Source organism: Fusarium verticillioides, chromosome 11 (genome assembly GCF_000149555.1).
Source record: "Fusarium verticillioides 7600 chromosome 11, whole genome shotgun sequence".
NCBI classification, from domain to species: domain Eukaryota; kingdom Fungi; phylum Ascomycota; class Sordariomycetes; order Hypocreales; family Nectriaceae; genus Fusarium; species Fusarium verticillioides.
In genome coordinates, this window is record NC_031685.1 from 273,956 (window position 1) to 287,975 (window position 14,020).

At 48.5% G+C, this 14,020-nt stretch overlaps 6 protein-coding genes and 1 non-coding gene across 7 annotated transcripts; 5 read left to right on the top strand and 2 right to left on the bottom strand.

Annotated features, from left to right (window-relative positions):
• Positions 1-1,182: 1,182 nt before the first annotated feature.
• Positions 1,183-2,484, top strand: FVEG_12921 (hypothetical protein; the record flags this gene model as incomplete). Its single annotated transcript, XM_018902304.1, has 8 exons — positions 1,183-1,333; positions 1,399-1,605; positions 1,662-1,703; positions 1,761-1,864; positions 1,914-2,027; positions 2,084-2,128; positions 2,185-2,307; positions 2,374-2,484. 8 exons carry the CDS (start codon positions 1,183-1,185, stop codon positions 2,482-2,484), a joined length of 897 nt encoding a protein of 298 aa, XP_018761001.1.
• Positions 2,485-2,635: 151 nt separating this feature from the next.
• FVEG_12922 (hypothetical protein) lies at positions 2,636-3,004 on the bottom strand (the record flags this gene model as incomplete). The annotated part of the gene is made up of 2 exons (XM_018902305.1): positions 2,636-2,788; positions 2,849-3,004. 2 exons carry the CDS (start codon positions 3,002-3,004, stop codon positions 2,636-2,638), a joined length of 309 nt encoding a protein of 102 aa, XP_018761002.1.
• Positions 3,005-3,498: 494 nt separating this feature from the next.
• On the top strand, positions 3,499-5,683 carry FVEG_12923 (hypothetical protein; the record flags this gene model as incomplete). Its single annotated transcript, XM_018902306.1, has 3 exons — positions 3,499-5,443; positions 5,495-5,564; positions 5,641-5,683. The coding sequence occupies 3 exons, from the start codon at positions 3,499-3,501 to the stop codon at positions 5,681-5,683; spliced, it is 2,058 nt and encodes a 685-aa protein (XP_018761003.1).
• A 1,117-nt stretch (positions 5,684-6,800) lies between these two features.
• Positions 6,801-9,791, top strand: FVEG_12924 (hypothetical protein; the record flags this gene model as incomplete). The annotated part of the gene is made up of 1 exon (XM_018902307.1): positions 6,801-9,791. The coding sequence occupies one exon, from the start codon at positions 6,801-6,803 to the stop codon at positions 9,789-9,791; it is 2,991 nt and encodes a 996-aa protein (XP_018761004.1).
• Positions 9,792-10,249: 458 nt separating this feature from the next.
• FVEG_12925 (hypothetical protein) lies at positions 10,250-11,599 on the top strand (the record flags this gene model as incomplete). Its single annotated transcript, XM_018902308.1, has 1 exon — positions 10,250-11,599. One exon carries the CDS (start codon positions 10,250-10,252, stop codon positions 11,597-11,599), a length of 1,350 nt encoding a protein of 449 aa, XP_018761005.1.
• Positions 11,600-11,936: 337 nt separating this feature from the next.
• On the bottom strand, positions 11,937-12,027 carry FVEG_17401. The gene has a single exon. It is a non-coding gene; the product is annotated as a tRNA-Pro (tRNA).
• Positions 12,028-12,595: 568 nt separating this feature from the next.
• On the top strand, positions 12,596-13,899 carry FVEG_12926 (hypothetical protein). The gene has a single exon (XM_018902309.1). It carries the CDS (start codon positions 12,731-12,733, stop codon positions 13,391-13,393), a length of 663 nt encoding a protein of 220 aa, XP_018761006.1. The 5' UTR covers positions 12,596-12,730; the 3' UTR covers positions 13,394-13,899.
• The last annotated feature ends 121 nt before the right edge of the window (positions 13,900-14,020 follow it).

The window sequence follows — 14,020 nt, forward strand, 5'->3', positions numbered from 1 at the left end:
GGGGTTTGGTGTTTCCTCCTGAACATGACTGTCCTGTCACTTCATTGGCTCAACCTAACCTGGAGATCGCCATTGTTACGCAGATCGTCAGGGCGCTAACAGAATGTGTCGTCTTGGTTCCAGGTAGAGACAAAAGTTTTTCCAACCATGAAAGACAATGTCGATCATGACTTCATTACCTTATCATCAGCGACATATTGTTCCTCGAGACTTGGATGAACATCGGTGGAGGTGACTACCCGTTCCAAAATGGAGTGGTTAGCAGACAGCCGCCATGGTAAATCGCAAACGCGCCAGCTCCATGCAGCCTTATTAAACGGTGTCTGCGGTTACAACGCTCGGCTTGAACGAGGACTGGTGAAGTGTTAGTTGGTCTGGAGGGCTTATTGGGATGTATGTGGAAGAAGATATTCATAAGCCAGCATCAAACGGACGATAGTGAGATACGATATCAAATATAACAAAAGGTAGAAGATGAGATCGTGCTCCTTCAGGAACACAGAAACAGATCTTGTGACTTTTTTGGCAAGGCAAGAAATGCCTAAAGTCAAGACGAGTGTTACATTGCCGGCTACCCACGTTCCCAGATCCGAGAACGGAGGATGACATTCCGAGATGATATTTAACCGGTGAATCCCTCGACGGCCCTGCAAGCGAGATCCGAAACACCAGTACTTTATACTTCAATAAGCTTACAATTTCACATTGTAGCAGAGTTTGAGACTAAAAGGATATAACAGAGCATCGCCTAGAGAAGCCACAGTACACGCTATCAGCTAAACGACAATGCTGGCTGAAGATGAAAGGTAACTCCCGCGCATCCCTGGATATTGCTGCCAAGAGGAATACCACGTTTTTCCATTACATTTATCTCTGGGCCGTGGTGGCTTGTCATATCCCCGTTTTGCCAGCATCATTTCCTCTTTTGGGCTGTCGGAACTTGACAGCGTTGTCAGTTGACGCATCGAGACCACTCAATCTATAATTGAGCTATAATGGAGGACCATCATATCATTCCCATTGGGCGACGACGAAACTGCCATCAGGAACGTGATCAGTCATAAGTCCGTGCCGTTCGACCCGCATCATTCTTTTATATTTCGCTCCTGGACCTGCATCGCCTCAGACTTCTCCTTCGGCCAGTCTCATCGAGCTGTGACAACATCATCTCAAGAGAAAATTATGAAGTTCGCTACTTCCCTTGCCGCGGTTGCGGCCTTGATGCAAAGCACCTCTGCTCATTATATCTTCCAGCAGCTTAGTGTTGGGTCGACCAAGTATCCCGTCTTTCAGTACATTCGACAGAACTCAAACTACAACTCTCCTGTCACTGGTATGTCTTGACTTCCTACCTAGTAAGCGTGTTCATGTAGTAGTACACTAACAAATACGTATTAGACCTCGATTCTAACGACCTTCGATGCAATGTCGGTACCTCGGGAACCAATACCCAGACTGTCGGAGTGAAGGCTGGCGACTCGATTACCTTCACTCTTGACACCGCTGTCTACCACCAAGGACCGATTTCAGTGTACATGTCCAAGGCACCCAGCTCTGCTTCATCTTACGATGGAAGCGGTGGCTGGTTCAAGATCAAGGACTGGGGTATGGTATCCCCAACAGAAGGATGAACAAAACGACGGCTAACAACGCATGCATAGGTCCAACCTTCAGTGGTAGTTCTTCGAGCTGGCCTATGTACCGTAAGTTCATATCCGTGGGGACTATCCTTTCGTAATCTAACCTTAATACGCTGTCAGTCAGCTACACTTTCAACCTTCCCACTTGCATTGCCAATGGCGAATATCTTCTTCGCATCCAGAGTCTAGGTATTCATAACCCTTGGCCAGCAGGTATCCCTCAGGTAAGTCACCAGCACCTGATTCCCTGCAGAGGTTAATATGAATCTCCAGTTCTACATCAGCTGCGCCCAGATTAGTGTTACTGGTGGAGGTAGCACTGTTCCCAGCAACCAGGTCAAGATTCCTGGTGCTTTCAAGGAAACCGATCCTGGATACACCGCCAACGTAAGATAGTATCCTACCAAGATGATAGTGAAGTATATTAACGCTTGGCCTCCCAGATCTACTCCAACTTCAACAGCTATACTATTCCTGGACCTGCAGTGGTATGTAAAGCGAAAGAACCTCCCAGACGATGTCATGATATCTGACTGTAGCGAAGTTCTCTTGCAACGGTGCCCCTGGCGGTGATAATGGCGGCAGCAGCCCCACTACGACTCTACAGACCTCTACCCGAGCGTCATCTACACAGGTTCCTCCCGTGTCGACTCAGCCATCTGGCCAGGTAAGTCACATTTTCATGAGTGTCACCTGCTGTTATAAATGATTGAGATGTGCTGACTTGATATAGTGCGCTCTTCTCTGGGCCCAGTGCGGTGGAAACACTTGGACCGGTCCAAAGTGCTGCGCCACTGGAACCTGCAAGGCGCTCAACGACTTCTACTCTCAATGCACCACTTAAGATCTTGTGTCAATTCAGCATTATAACAAAACCTAGTGGACAAATACCGTGAATCGGCGACCAGAGAAACCATTTCATGTATATACCTTCCATAGCTATCTGGAGAACCGAATAATCACTAAATCGTTGAGAAACCTTCTTCTAATGAGGTCTAACAGTTCGTGACTCCCCAGGCAAAGACAGGTTGGCCAAACTTGTGATCCCAATTCTCCTTGGAATGTCCAATCTCCTGTTCAGCGGCACACGGCGCAGCGGCGTACAACCTCAGAACACAGTTGGACTTCTTGGTGTTACCCCAGACCATCTAATCGAAAAAGTAATTAGCCAACGACACTTGACAAGCTTAGTAGGAAATTTGACTTACATGATCACCCTTGGTACAAGTCGGGATGCTCGTGCATCCTTTGTTCTTTGAACCAGAATAGGATCCCTCGAAGCCAGAGCCTCTCGGGCAGTCGAACTGCATGGTCCACGCATTGGTAGACGCGACAAGTGCTAAGACACTAAGTGTGAACTTCATTTTCGTAAAGTTATGGATGAAACTATTAAGGTTGCAAGGTTAATGATATGCTTAAGCTTATTCTTCTTTATTTTCTACGAAGGTACGGCAATATTTATAGAGCCAAGCGGTGTCATCTGCATGCCGTCTTATCGAACCTTTCGCCCCACCTTGGACTGTAAATAACTTCTGCCATGGTACTATTTCTGTGCCTCCCATTATGCACGATGTTACGCATCTCTCGATGTTGCTGACGGTCTAAAGACCCCTAATCCTAGTAAATCGCTGATCAACTGGTGGAAGAATCCTTACCCCGCCTTGGATCTAGACTGCGGCTGAAGATGTTGGTCCCCAATCAGATACGCCGCTGCTGCTTACGCGCTTCTCTTCTGATTAGGCTTCGAATTCAGGTTTGCAAATTCAGCCCAGCGATAGCAGGCAATCCGTAAATCTCCACCTTAACGCGACAACCAAAAGAAAACAGTGATTCAGCCAGTTACCAATCGGCCGATATCATGGCAGCCAACTTGCCGCAGTACCAGCACTTCATCCCACAGTTCATCCTGAAGAATTTCGGCCATCCTTTCGAGTGTCCCAAGGCCCCCGCCAATGGCTCAAAGTGCAAAAAGAACCATCATAAAAAAGGAAAATACCCCGGCGACCCTGTCGTAAACTGCTTGGAACTTTTGCCCGAGGGCTACAAGATTGAGGAGCTTTCTATCCGACGCGTGTGCGGCCTGGATGACATGTACACAGATCAGTCACCAATCGCGCAATTTCCTCGCGAGTTGGAGGTCAAATTCAGTAGGCTAGAGGGCGAGACGAGCGCCGTGATTCGCAGGATAACTGGTGCTCACAAACGTGGAGAAGAAAAGGTCAAACTCACCAGGACACAGCAAACCGTACTTCGCAAGTTTGTTTATCTACTGAATCAACGAGGTTCAGGCTTCTTCAAGACATACAACTGCAATAGCATCGATGACTATAAAAAGGACGACCGGGACTTGCTGGAAGAGTTTATGGATCGACATGGAATTCAACGGCCGTTAGATGTTTGGCTACAGGCCTTGAGCTCTATCATCGATCTCGATATGCGGGTAACAGCAAATTGGCAACAAACCCTCAAAACAACTGTCTACTATGGCCTATTCTGCCACTTCGTGGAACACATCACTGGATTCTGGATGTCCTTCTGCACCCCTTCGAGCGAGGATCAGGAGTTCATTCTCTCTGACACAGGAAGTCATGTCTACGAAGGACCAACCGTCGACTTTCAGGACAAGACAACAGGAGAATTCCTTCGCCTAGGACCCCGCTTTCATCTCTTTGCGCCTATTTCTCCACGACTGATGATAATTTTGAGAAGTCAGCATCTTCCAGAGCCACATGAGGATAACAATCCCGAGACAAAGGCCATGCGTCAGCTCCAACGACAGATAGAGATCGACTTGCTCTATGGCCCAGGAACAACATCCATGTTAGAAGATCTCCCCATTCACAAGTCTATCAACAGCTATTCCATTTTGGTGAATGGAGGATTAATAAAACGACCCGGCTGGGACGGACAACTTCGTCAGACTGATACCTTCTCATTCCCATTCTTCAAAATCTCCACGCGACACGTGCATATGATCAACGGTCTTCTGCTAGACCATGCCTTCCACGGCTTAACAGTAATCTTTAATAAAAAGGCTACGTTTTTGGATCTCCTGGAATGGTTCTTGACGGAACCTTGTGAAGTTGGCAAAAGGCTGGGTGGACAACACCACGCAGACCAGATGAGGTATCTTGCGCGATTGACCGACTTGATGCATGCCGAAGGGCGAAATATCACACTTTTTAGCACAAACACGCCAATCAGCGATCATATTGACATCGAGAGCTATAAAAACCAGAACAATGCTGCCGCACGGTGGCTTGAGGGCCTTGAGACGAGCCCTGCCGACAAAGAAGAGGCCAAAGACAACCGAGAACAAGGCATCGATGCCAAGGTCTATGCAAACCAATACGACACAGTCGATATACAAGATGAGCCGAATGAAGAAATAGTTAACATCGAGGAGCATCCTACTGAGCTTGAACCGACTGCGAAGTTTGGAGATGGGTCACCGGAAGATCGACTGGTTGCCATGGTTTACGAGCAAATCGCAGATCAATGTTACTCACCGGACCTTGGCCCTAAGATCCTGTCGCGAGTTCGAGTTACGACTCAGGGCGTGAGCGAATCACTAGTCATGTTTCGTGTCTGGCTCATAAACGGGCAATTGGACCGAAACAAGGAACTGCCAGGCACAGACAGACAGCAAAGACTGCTCCGGCGATACCAGTTGCAACAATCCCCTATACTCTTCTGGCTATTCCTGAAACAATTCAGGCATCTTGTTTGGAAGACGGAACTCAAACAAGCGAAAAGAGGCGATGTCTTTCCAGGGGAGGGCCCTGAAGATGAGTTTCTGAATGGTAAGTCTACTACTGTACCCGTAAGAATATTTGTTGAGTGACTGCACATAGATATGACAACGCTTGAGCCTCATGATTTGAACATAAAGATGTGGAAGGCCATGAATCGTGACATCGCCCTGTCGCATAAGCTCAGGGAAGAATTGAGCCCAGCTGAACTCACATCCCTCGCTTCCAAATCCCCAATACAGCACCAGTCAGCAAATGTCCGGAGGGCAAACCCAATGGAGCAACTATTAATTACAGGAGGGGTCATAGCTTTTCTCGCTGCGGCTACTTTCGTGATTGTATTTCTGGCTAAGTGGTCAGATCAGCTTTTGCAGGCCTGCTTTGGAGTCAGTTTGTATGATCTTCTGGGATTTACTGTTGGCTCCGTGTTGTATATACTTCGGTGGCTAGTTTGGCTTTCGGGGGTCTTGTTTAAGATTTGTTGGTATCTGATAGTTATTATGGTCGTAGTTGCTGCCTCGTTAGATCATGTTAGGCAGGAAGGTGCACTCTAGATTAGGTACGCGCTGGTAGCTAATAACACCATTCACTGCTGCCTCCCACGCATACAGGTAGAAATGGCGAAGAAACAAAGCGTTGGATTCGCTATGTATGAAACAGATCAACGTATACTATAAGGGACGTTTCGGATCAGCGTGCACAAATCGCGGAGATGAATTATGGTCTGTAAAAAAAAATAGAAGCAGCAGAGTGAAAGATCGCGTACTTCATTTCGCACCTCTTCAGTTGTCAGTTCTTCGGGTTGTGATGTGGCCCAGTGAAATTAGGTTGGTAGTCAGCCTTGATAAGTTCTCAGCAATCAATGTCGACTTGGTGGGAAGTGCACGCCATAACATACCTCCAATAGCATGTGAGCTCCATCCATGTCTTGATCCCAAGTTCATGTCCTGCTTGATCGTTTGATTGGTCCTCTCGGCTACGGCATCGTTTAGTGCGCTTCTCTTCAACTCCACCAGCTGAAAAGATGGGAACAACTCGCGCTAAGATGGATACTCCCGCCCTCCACTTCACGCCGAGGTTCATCTCAGCTTTAACATATGAAGCCATAAGAATCTCACGAGATGAGAGAAAATAACAGAAGAACAGAAAAGAAGGGAATAGTAAACCTGATCAACAGTTGAATAATTGTCCGAAACGGTTCATCTGGTCGTTGCTTCTCAATGCCTCACAACGACATTCAGACTAGTCTGACCAATAGAGTTTCACCTTCTCCATACACACGTCATAGTCAAGTCTTGCTCAGAACCAAGTTCCAACCTCTAGCTCCGGCCTCAGCGGCTCCAATTATCTCTCATTTCTTCCAAACACCTCAATTGCTAGAAAGATCTACCAATTTAGGTGATGAGCAATGCCTTCCTCTGACGAAGCGTCAGCTCACCAAAATGAAGCCGCCAAGGCATCACCGAAGCGAAAACTCCCACCATGGCTAGACCACTTCAACGCCCACGACATGAAGATCTTTCTTCGATGCTGGATCGCAATCTGGGTCATGATGCTCCTCATCTTCATCCACCCCAGCCTCGTCGAAATCGGGCAAGCGACGTTCCTCGGTGCCATTCTTCTCTTTGCAGTTCCCCCAGCTAGTATCGTGTTCATCTACCTCCTCGCAGCGTTTTCGCTGCTGCTGGGAATGTGTCTTGCTTGGTGCTGGGGTCTCTTGACGATGAAGGCGGCGCTAGCGACTCGCTCTGATGTCGAGACACAGGTTAAGCTTCAGGCGCTGCAGCAACAGGTCGGGGAGATTGTGAAGACAACGGGACAGACGCCGGCGTGGGAGGCGCAAATTTTGATCCATGAGGGTTTTATGCTAGATGCGAGAGTCACGGCTGTGTATTTTAGTATGGGCTGTTTGTTCATCTATGTCTTGGCTCGGCTGCGATGCGCAAATCCGAAGCTTGTCCTCATGCAGATCTTTGGAACGATCGTTACCGACATCTTCATCCTTTTTGGCCCGACACTTCCATCATTTCAAGGCGACCTCGCAGCTATTCTCGTCAAGCCTGGAGCCATCGGCATCGGTCTAGGCTTAGCATGTTGCCTGCTTCTCTTCCCCCAGTCAACATCGTACATGGTTCTCGGTCAGATTGAGAAACTAGTCCGCATGTCTAATTCAGCTCTATCAGCGACCAAGAGACGATTTGCCGACGAGGCCATCCCGCTTGCTGAGCTTCAAGGGAGCAGGGCCGGTATGATTGCTGTCTTCAAAGCCGGGCAGCCAGCTCTCGCGTTTCTGCCGATTGACTTTTCCCGTGGTCGATGGAACGCAGATGATGTCAAGGGTTTGCACCAGCGAGCGCGCAAAGTCATGTTCTCGAGTCTGTATCTCCTGGATTTCCAAATTGCCCAGGTTCGGGGGAAGCAGAAGGAAGAGGAGCATATTAAAGCTCAGGAAGATGGACGGATCGGGCCTGCGACGGACAAAGAGAAATACAAGATTGGACAACATCATCGACATGAAAATGCCACGATTTTGAGTGCTTTCCAAAGGCCTGAAGGCTCTGAGATACGCTCCAGGACGAGAAATACGCTTCGGGATACGACATCGGACCTCCTTGAGATCGGACCCCAAGCTATCAATCTTGCAGCAGATTATATCCATGCTGTCAATTCCTGCCGATGGATGGGAAAGCCTTCGCCTGTACAGTGGGAGGAGCTGAATCGAAACATTCACGATACTTTGGCAAGATCACGTCAAGCAAGGGAAGCATGCGTCATCAACACAACAAAGGGCGTTCTGGAAGCTCACGCAGAATTGTTCGACGAAAATGGCCGCCTCAAATCAGTCGAGGGAACTGATCGACCATTCCTACCAAGCATGGTGATTGCTATGGTTATCGAGGAACGAATTTTGAACATGGCTATTGCAACAGAGAAGCTGCTGGAGTATATACTCCACCTCTCAGAAGTGCGAACGAGCCATCGCATTTGGGTTCCTTCACGGCTCCAATATGCTTTGGCCTGGATATTCCATGGACAAATCACATTCCCAGGCTATGACATCTCAACAGAGGAGGATCCTGATCAAATGATGGATGGTGAAAGTTTCGATGAGCAAACGAAGGAAACGAAGCGAAGACTAGATATCAGCAGAGGATACAAAGGCTCTTCTGCGCAGAGAAGTAAGATTGGTCGCATTTTCATCGCGACGTACAACTGGCTTATCAATCCCTCTGGTATGTATGCTCTGAGAATGGTTGCTGTTACTATTGCGACGTCAATACCGGCGGTCCTTCCAAGTACCGCTGGTTTCTTCTACCGAGAGAAGGGCATCTGGGCTGTTATTAGTGCTCAGACTGTTTTACTAGTGTACCTGGCTGACTTTACGTTTTCGCTAATCGCGCGTACGATTGGAACTCTTGTTGGAGGCGTCATAGGTATGGTGGCTTGGTACATCGGGGCTGGAAGTGGTGTTGGCAATCCATACGGCATGGCAGCTTCAACAGGCGTTATGATCATTCCTATGCTGTGGTGGCGTCTCTATCTTCCTCCATCATTCGCGTTTGCTACAATCATGGGTGGAGCTACCTTCTGCCTCGTTCTCGGCTTCAGCTGGGATCACGACCATATAGTCCAGTACGGTCTTCCGGGTAAAGGCTACGAAGCATTCTGGAAACGAGTCGTCACAGTTCTGATCGGCTTCGTCGCTGCATTCGTCGTGCAGTTATTCCCAAGTCCACCATCTGGGACAACACACGTCTGCAAGATTCTCGCAAACTCGGTGCGTAGTCTATCAGATCACTACGCCCTTCTGATTTCTCACTGGGGTCGGACGGATAGAAATCAAGGGCTGGGTGCTGTCGCGGAACATATCTCGATTGAAGTTGCAGAGATATTACTCTCCGTGAGTCCGTCCATCGCGTTGCTGAAAGGCGAATTGAGCTTCGGGCCCTTTGATCAAAAGGTTCTTGCGCAAACGAAGGAACAGCTGCAGTATATGAACCAAGCACTCGGCGGTCTTCTCAACCTCGCATCAACTTTACCAAAAGAGATGCAAGACCGTCTCATTCGCGTTGCGAACATCCTCGATGAGCGATCCATTGGAGATGTCATGGCTGTACTCGGCATCATCGAGCAGGCCCTGCGCACAGGCTCACCTCTACCCGAACGATTACCCGCACCACTAGTCCGACGCGCCATTGATTCATTTTACGCTTCAAAAAGCGAAGTCCTTCTAACAACAACCTTAGTCGCAGACGAAGATCACCGACGATACTGCGTCGCCGTAACGCTTTATCTCAAATTTCTAGGAAGCATCGATAATTTGCTGATTGTTCTCAAGACAGCGCTGGGGGAGAGGCACATCATTTATCAGTGGGACGATGTCAAGGATATCGCGTGACCAATAACACTGTTGTTAGACCGAGCTTCAGGTGCATGAATCAGATTGGACCAAGATTAGCCATTGATCAGTTATCGTATGAAATGGAATGCACGTCGAGATTTCAGCCTCAAGGTCGTTGGCCAATTGTTATCGAGGCGTGCCGAGCTCCAGCTCCTTCAGGTTAAAATCTCACAAGCGAGGTCGGTTGGTGGCGCATCGGGCTCCACTACGTGATGAGACTATTGATGCGTTAGGCATTGGCCCAGCGCAGGTAGAGTGACTAAATTGTATTGCACAATCGTGCTGCGTTTGGTGTCACTCTACCTTAATATCGACAATTGATATCGTACGCCAAGGTCATGTTACGAAGACCTGCACGACGACAGGCAACAAGGAGCCCCATGATAGTATTTTAATTCATAACTTGTTCTTTGCATTCTCTAAACTAATACTCTTCATTCTTTGTCAAGGGAAATATGGCCGCGCTCGATACTCTGCCTGTTGAACTTGTCGCAAATATCGCCAGCTATATGGCACCTCAAGATGTCAAAGCCTTGAGCTGCGCCAGCTGGTTCATGCGGCATGCTGTTCTTGCGGTCCTCTTCCGAACTATCACTATTCCCTGCCCACTGGCCTCTACTCAAGCTCTAGAGGAGCTCATCGACAAGTATCAAGACTTCACCTCTGCCATCCACTTGCACATAACCTTTCAGTCCAACAAAAACGACGAGCCCCACAACGGTCCTATGCCCAGCGTATGGGGGGCGGCTCCAACAGATACACTCCAGAAAATCACGCGAGGCGACATCCTCAGCAATGTCCGTTCTTTAGTCCTCGAGTTCAACGGGGCAACATTTGGACGTGGTGGCAGGTGGGGTGAAAACGCATCCTGGGCAATTGCAAATATGCCCGGCAACATCTGTGACAACGAGGAGGAATTGGATGAGACACTGCAGCAAGAACAAGAGATTATTTGGCGAGCGCAATACAACGAAGTCATGCGAACCATTTCAATGAACCAAAATATCACGAACCTCAGGATAAAAAACCTCATTGCCAAGAGCGCTTCCGCATGGGAAACACTGGAATGGTCGTCTTTCTTGGGAAGGCTGCATGTACTGGATATTGGTGTTTTTGGCGGCGATGAAGGCGATTGTTTGCACACAAAGCCCGGATTCATAGAGTTTGTCGAGAGCTTTTTGCCGTATTACGTTATGAGGCATGCGCGGAACGTCAGGCATCTTACTCTCGAAGCCAGCGCTGACGGTCTATTTGGAGGAGCATCTGCCAACTATTGCATTCCGTTGCCCTTGAAGGAAGACCACTTCCTCTTCCTCAAGTCACTCACGCTTAAGAATATCATGATCGGACCTGATCTGGTAGAGTTTCTCAAAAGCCGAGTCGATTGCTTTGAGGAGCTTGAGCTCCATGACTGCATGTGCGATGGACCTGAACCGGAATACGGACCTGGGTGGAATGTAGAACCCGTGACGTGGGCTGACCTCTGGAGAGCCATCAGGGTGAGCAATACACGACCTTTCAAGGTGTCTGTCGTGCAAAGCAAAACACCTCCGCTGCTATGGCAGGAGGGCGAGAGTGAGGAGGATGAGGCCAGTGAGGATTCTGTCGCGGTTGCGGGGATTCGAAAGATGCTGGAGGAAGATAGAAGTCTGGTGGTCTGGAGATATGCTAGGGTTGATTACAAGTATGGTTGGATTGTGGAACTGTCGGATGATAATGTTAAGTATTTTGCGGAGGGTGAGGATCAACGGGAGTATGTGAAGCTTTTGAAGGTGTTGGAGGAGAGAAATAAGCAGCGAGCGTAAGGGATCAAGCGGTGAAGAGCTAGTCAATCAACAGCATATCCAAGTGAATGTTAAAAGACTAGCATGCTGTGGCAAGCAATCACACACTTATTTGCTTAGCAATAATGGCAGACTGTGCTGTGTCTCACCCATGGCTATATTCTTATTCTTCGCTAAATATTAACCAATTCCAAAAAGCATGCTAGATCGGGCTTGCTGACCTTTACAAGGTACTTAGGCTCTGCTAAAAGACAGGAATAACAGACGTTCAGCCAAAGACCAATAAATACTGTTCAGTAGAGAGACTCGAATAATTCATTCAGGCAAAAAATAAACCAGCGATTCAGCCGACAAATCAGGGTCTGGCCGGGGATTGAACCCGGGACCTCTCGCAAGCTAAGCTGTAGGGTTTTCCCTAAGCGAGAATCATACCACTAGACCACCAGACCAGTTAAGTTCGATAAAAGTCTGTTTCAGAATTTGCTCTATGATCGCGCTCAGACGTTGCTCACGCGATTGACCGAACGCAAAGCTCGGACTACTCCTCTAACAGGGGCTCTAATTTTGTCTTATCTAAACGCACTTCATTTCTCCCGCCTAGATAAGCTTACGGCGCCTACTCTTTACCGAGATTTCCTTCATGCTGGGAACAGGTAGCGTGGTTCTTTGTTTCTGAGCATACCGCTCAAATGTCAATTAAACCAATTAATTTACTCAAGTCGCTGGACCGTTCCGCAACTTTGTGTCTCCCAAAAATGGCTCAACAACAGCCATGTCGGTGTAAGTCCATTGGGCCCAGCGTTCAAACACCAAACTCTGTTCCTATCGATAGTGAAACACTCACCATTTCATCCGCTGCCCTACGGGGCTTCATCCCCAGCGTTGATCAAAACTGGATCTTTTCATTGGTCGCCTTCAGTGGATGCCCTGTAAATCTCGCTACGGGGAGCCTAGCTCCACTGGGCTTAACCCACTGAATGATTGGACTTCTGCCTGGCTAGTTCCCCTTCGCTATTCCCATTCTGTTCCCTCTCCTTTCCCAATTTCCCGCTGACATTTTCCCTTCTTCAACATCCCATCGTTCGTTCATTCATTCGCTCATTTTCAGCCACAAAATACCTTCACTTCATACACTCGCTATCAATATTCAACATGTCTTCTGCTCTCGTAACCACTCTCCCCGTCTTCGCCGATGCTGGCTCGTCCCAGACTCTCGTTGCTGAAGTCCTCGGCGCAGATGCGGATCACACAACATACGTTCTGAACTGCCCCTACGTTGACCCCGAGAGCGAAGAGTACCATACCATGGACGACTGCGGTGTCTACAACAATACGTACATCGTCGGACCGTACATGAGCAAGACTCTTCCTCCTGGTGCTGCTAGCACAGGCGACTTTGATCTCTTTGTCACCATGCCCGGCGACGCAGAAGATGATTGGAAATTCTCCATCCACTGCGAGATGTCGCGTACCATCGCCACGAAGTGCACCACTATCAATATCGGCGGCAACGACGATGGGCACCCTACCGCTACTCTGACCAACACTGATGATCTGGAGGAATACGGGTTTAGGACATTCGACTACGGTGCTGTTTCAATCACTGCTGGTCAGGAACTGCTCAACGCTAAACACGCGAGCGCTACTGCGACTGCTAGCGACGCCACCAAGACCAAGGCTTCGGGAAGCGATGCGAGTGGATCTGAGACTTCTGGTGTAGCTACACCCACTAACACTTCTGGTGTCTCGTCTTCTTTCACGCGTGCGTTTGGTGCTCTGTCTTTGGCTGGTGTCGCTGCTGCCCTCGTCATGTGAGGCTCCGGCTCGGAATAACTCTATCCTAGCACAGTTCTTGTATGATTCTCAGTAATGAGGCTTGGGGAGACGACGGGTCTCGTAATACACAGGATTCACCTTAATGTTTTATACTTTAGTCATGTGACATAAATGAACAAAGTTCTTCCCCCGTGTGGTTTGGGGATATGCGTCGGGTATCCTGTTTAAGTTTGAGTTTGAACCTGTCGGATGAAGGTTTTCCCCAAGCAACTACAGGCATATGAACCACAGCCCGAATCGGACTGCAGGCTGAGCCCTTACATCATAAGCCAACCTAACTTCGAAGTGATACGTGGCTAAGTAGAAAGACATCTCGAGCATTCGCCTCATGAGAAACCCTAAGTGTAATCATACTCCCCAGTGTGAGTCATGTTGAGCAGCTCAGGGGCGTAGACGGGGGATTCGAGGTTAAATTATGTTATGGGGCGTGTAAATCTTAGAAGCGAGTGACATCGAGTATAATGGAAAGGTAATGAGTCTCGGAGTGTCTGGTCCCTTCTTTTGGGTTGGTGCTAAGAAATGTAAAATGTCGATGTGATGGAACAGGGCATCGCCATCCTGGAGCCCTATTTCGACTGATCACAGCAAAGATGTCTTGTGTTCCTT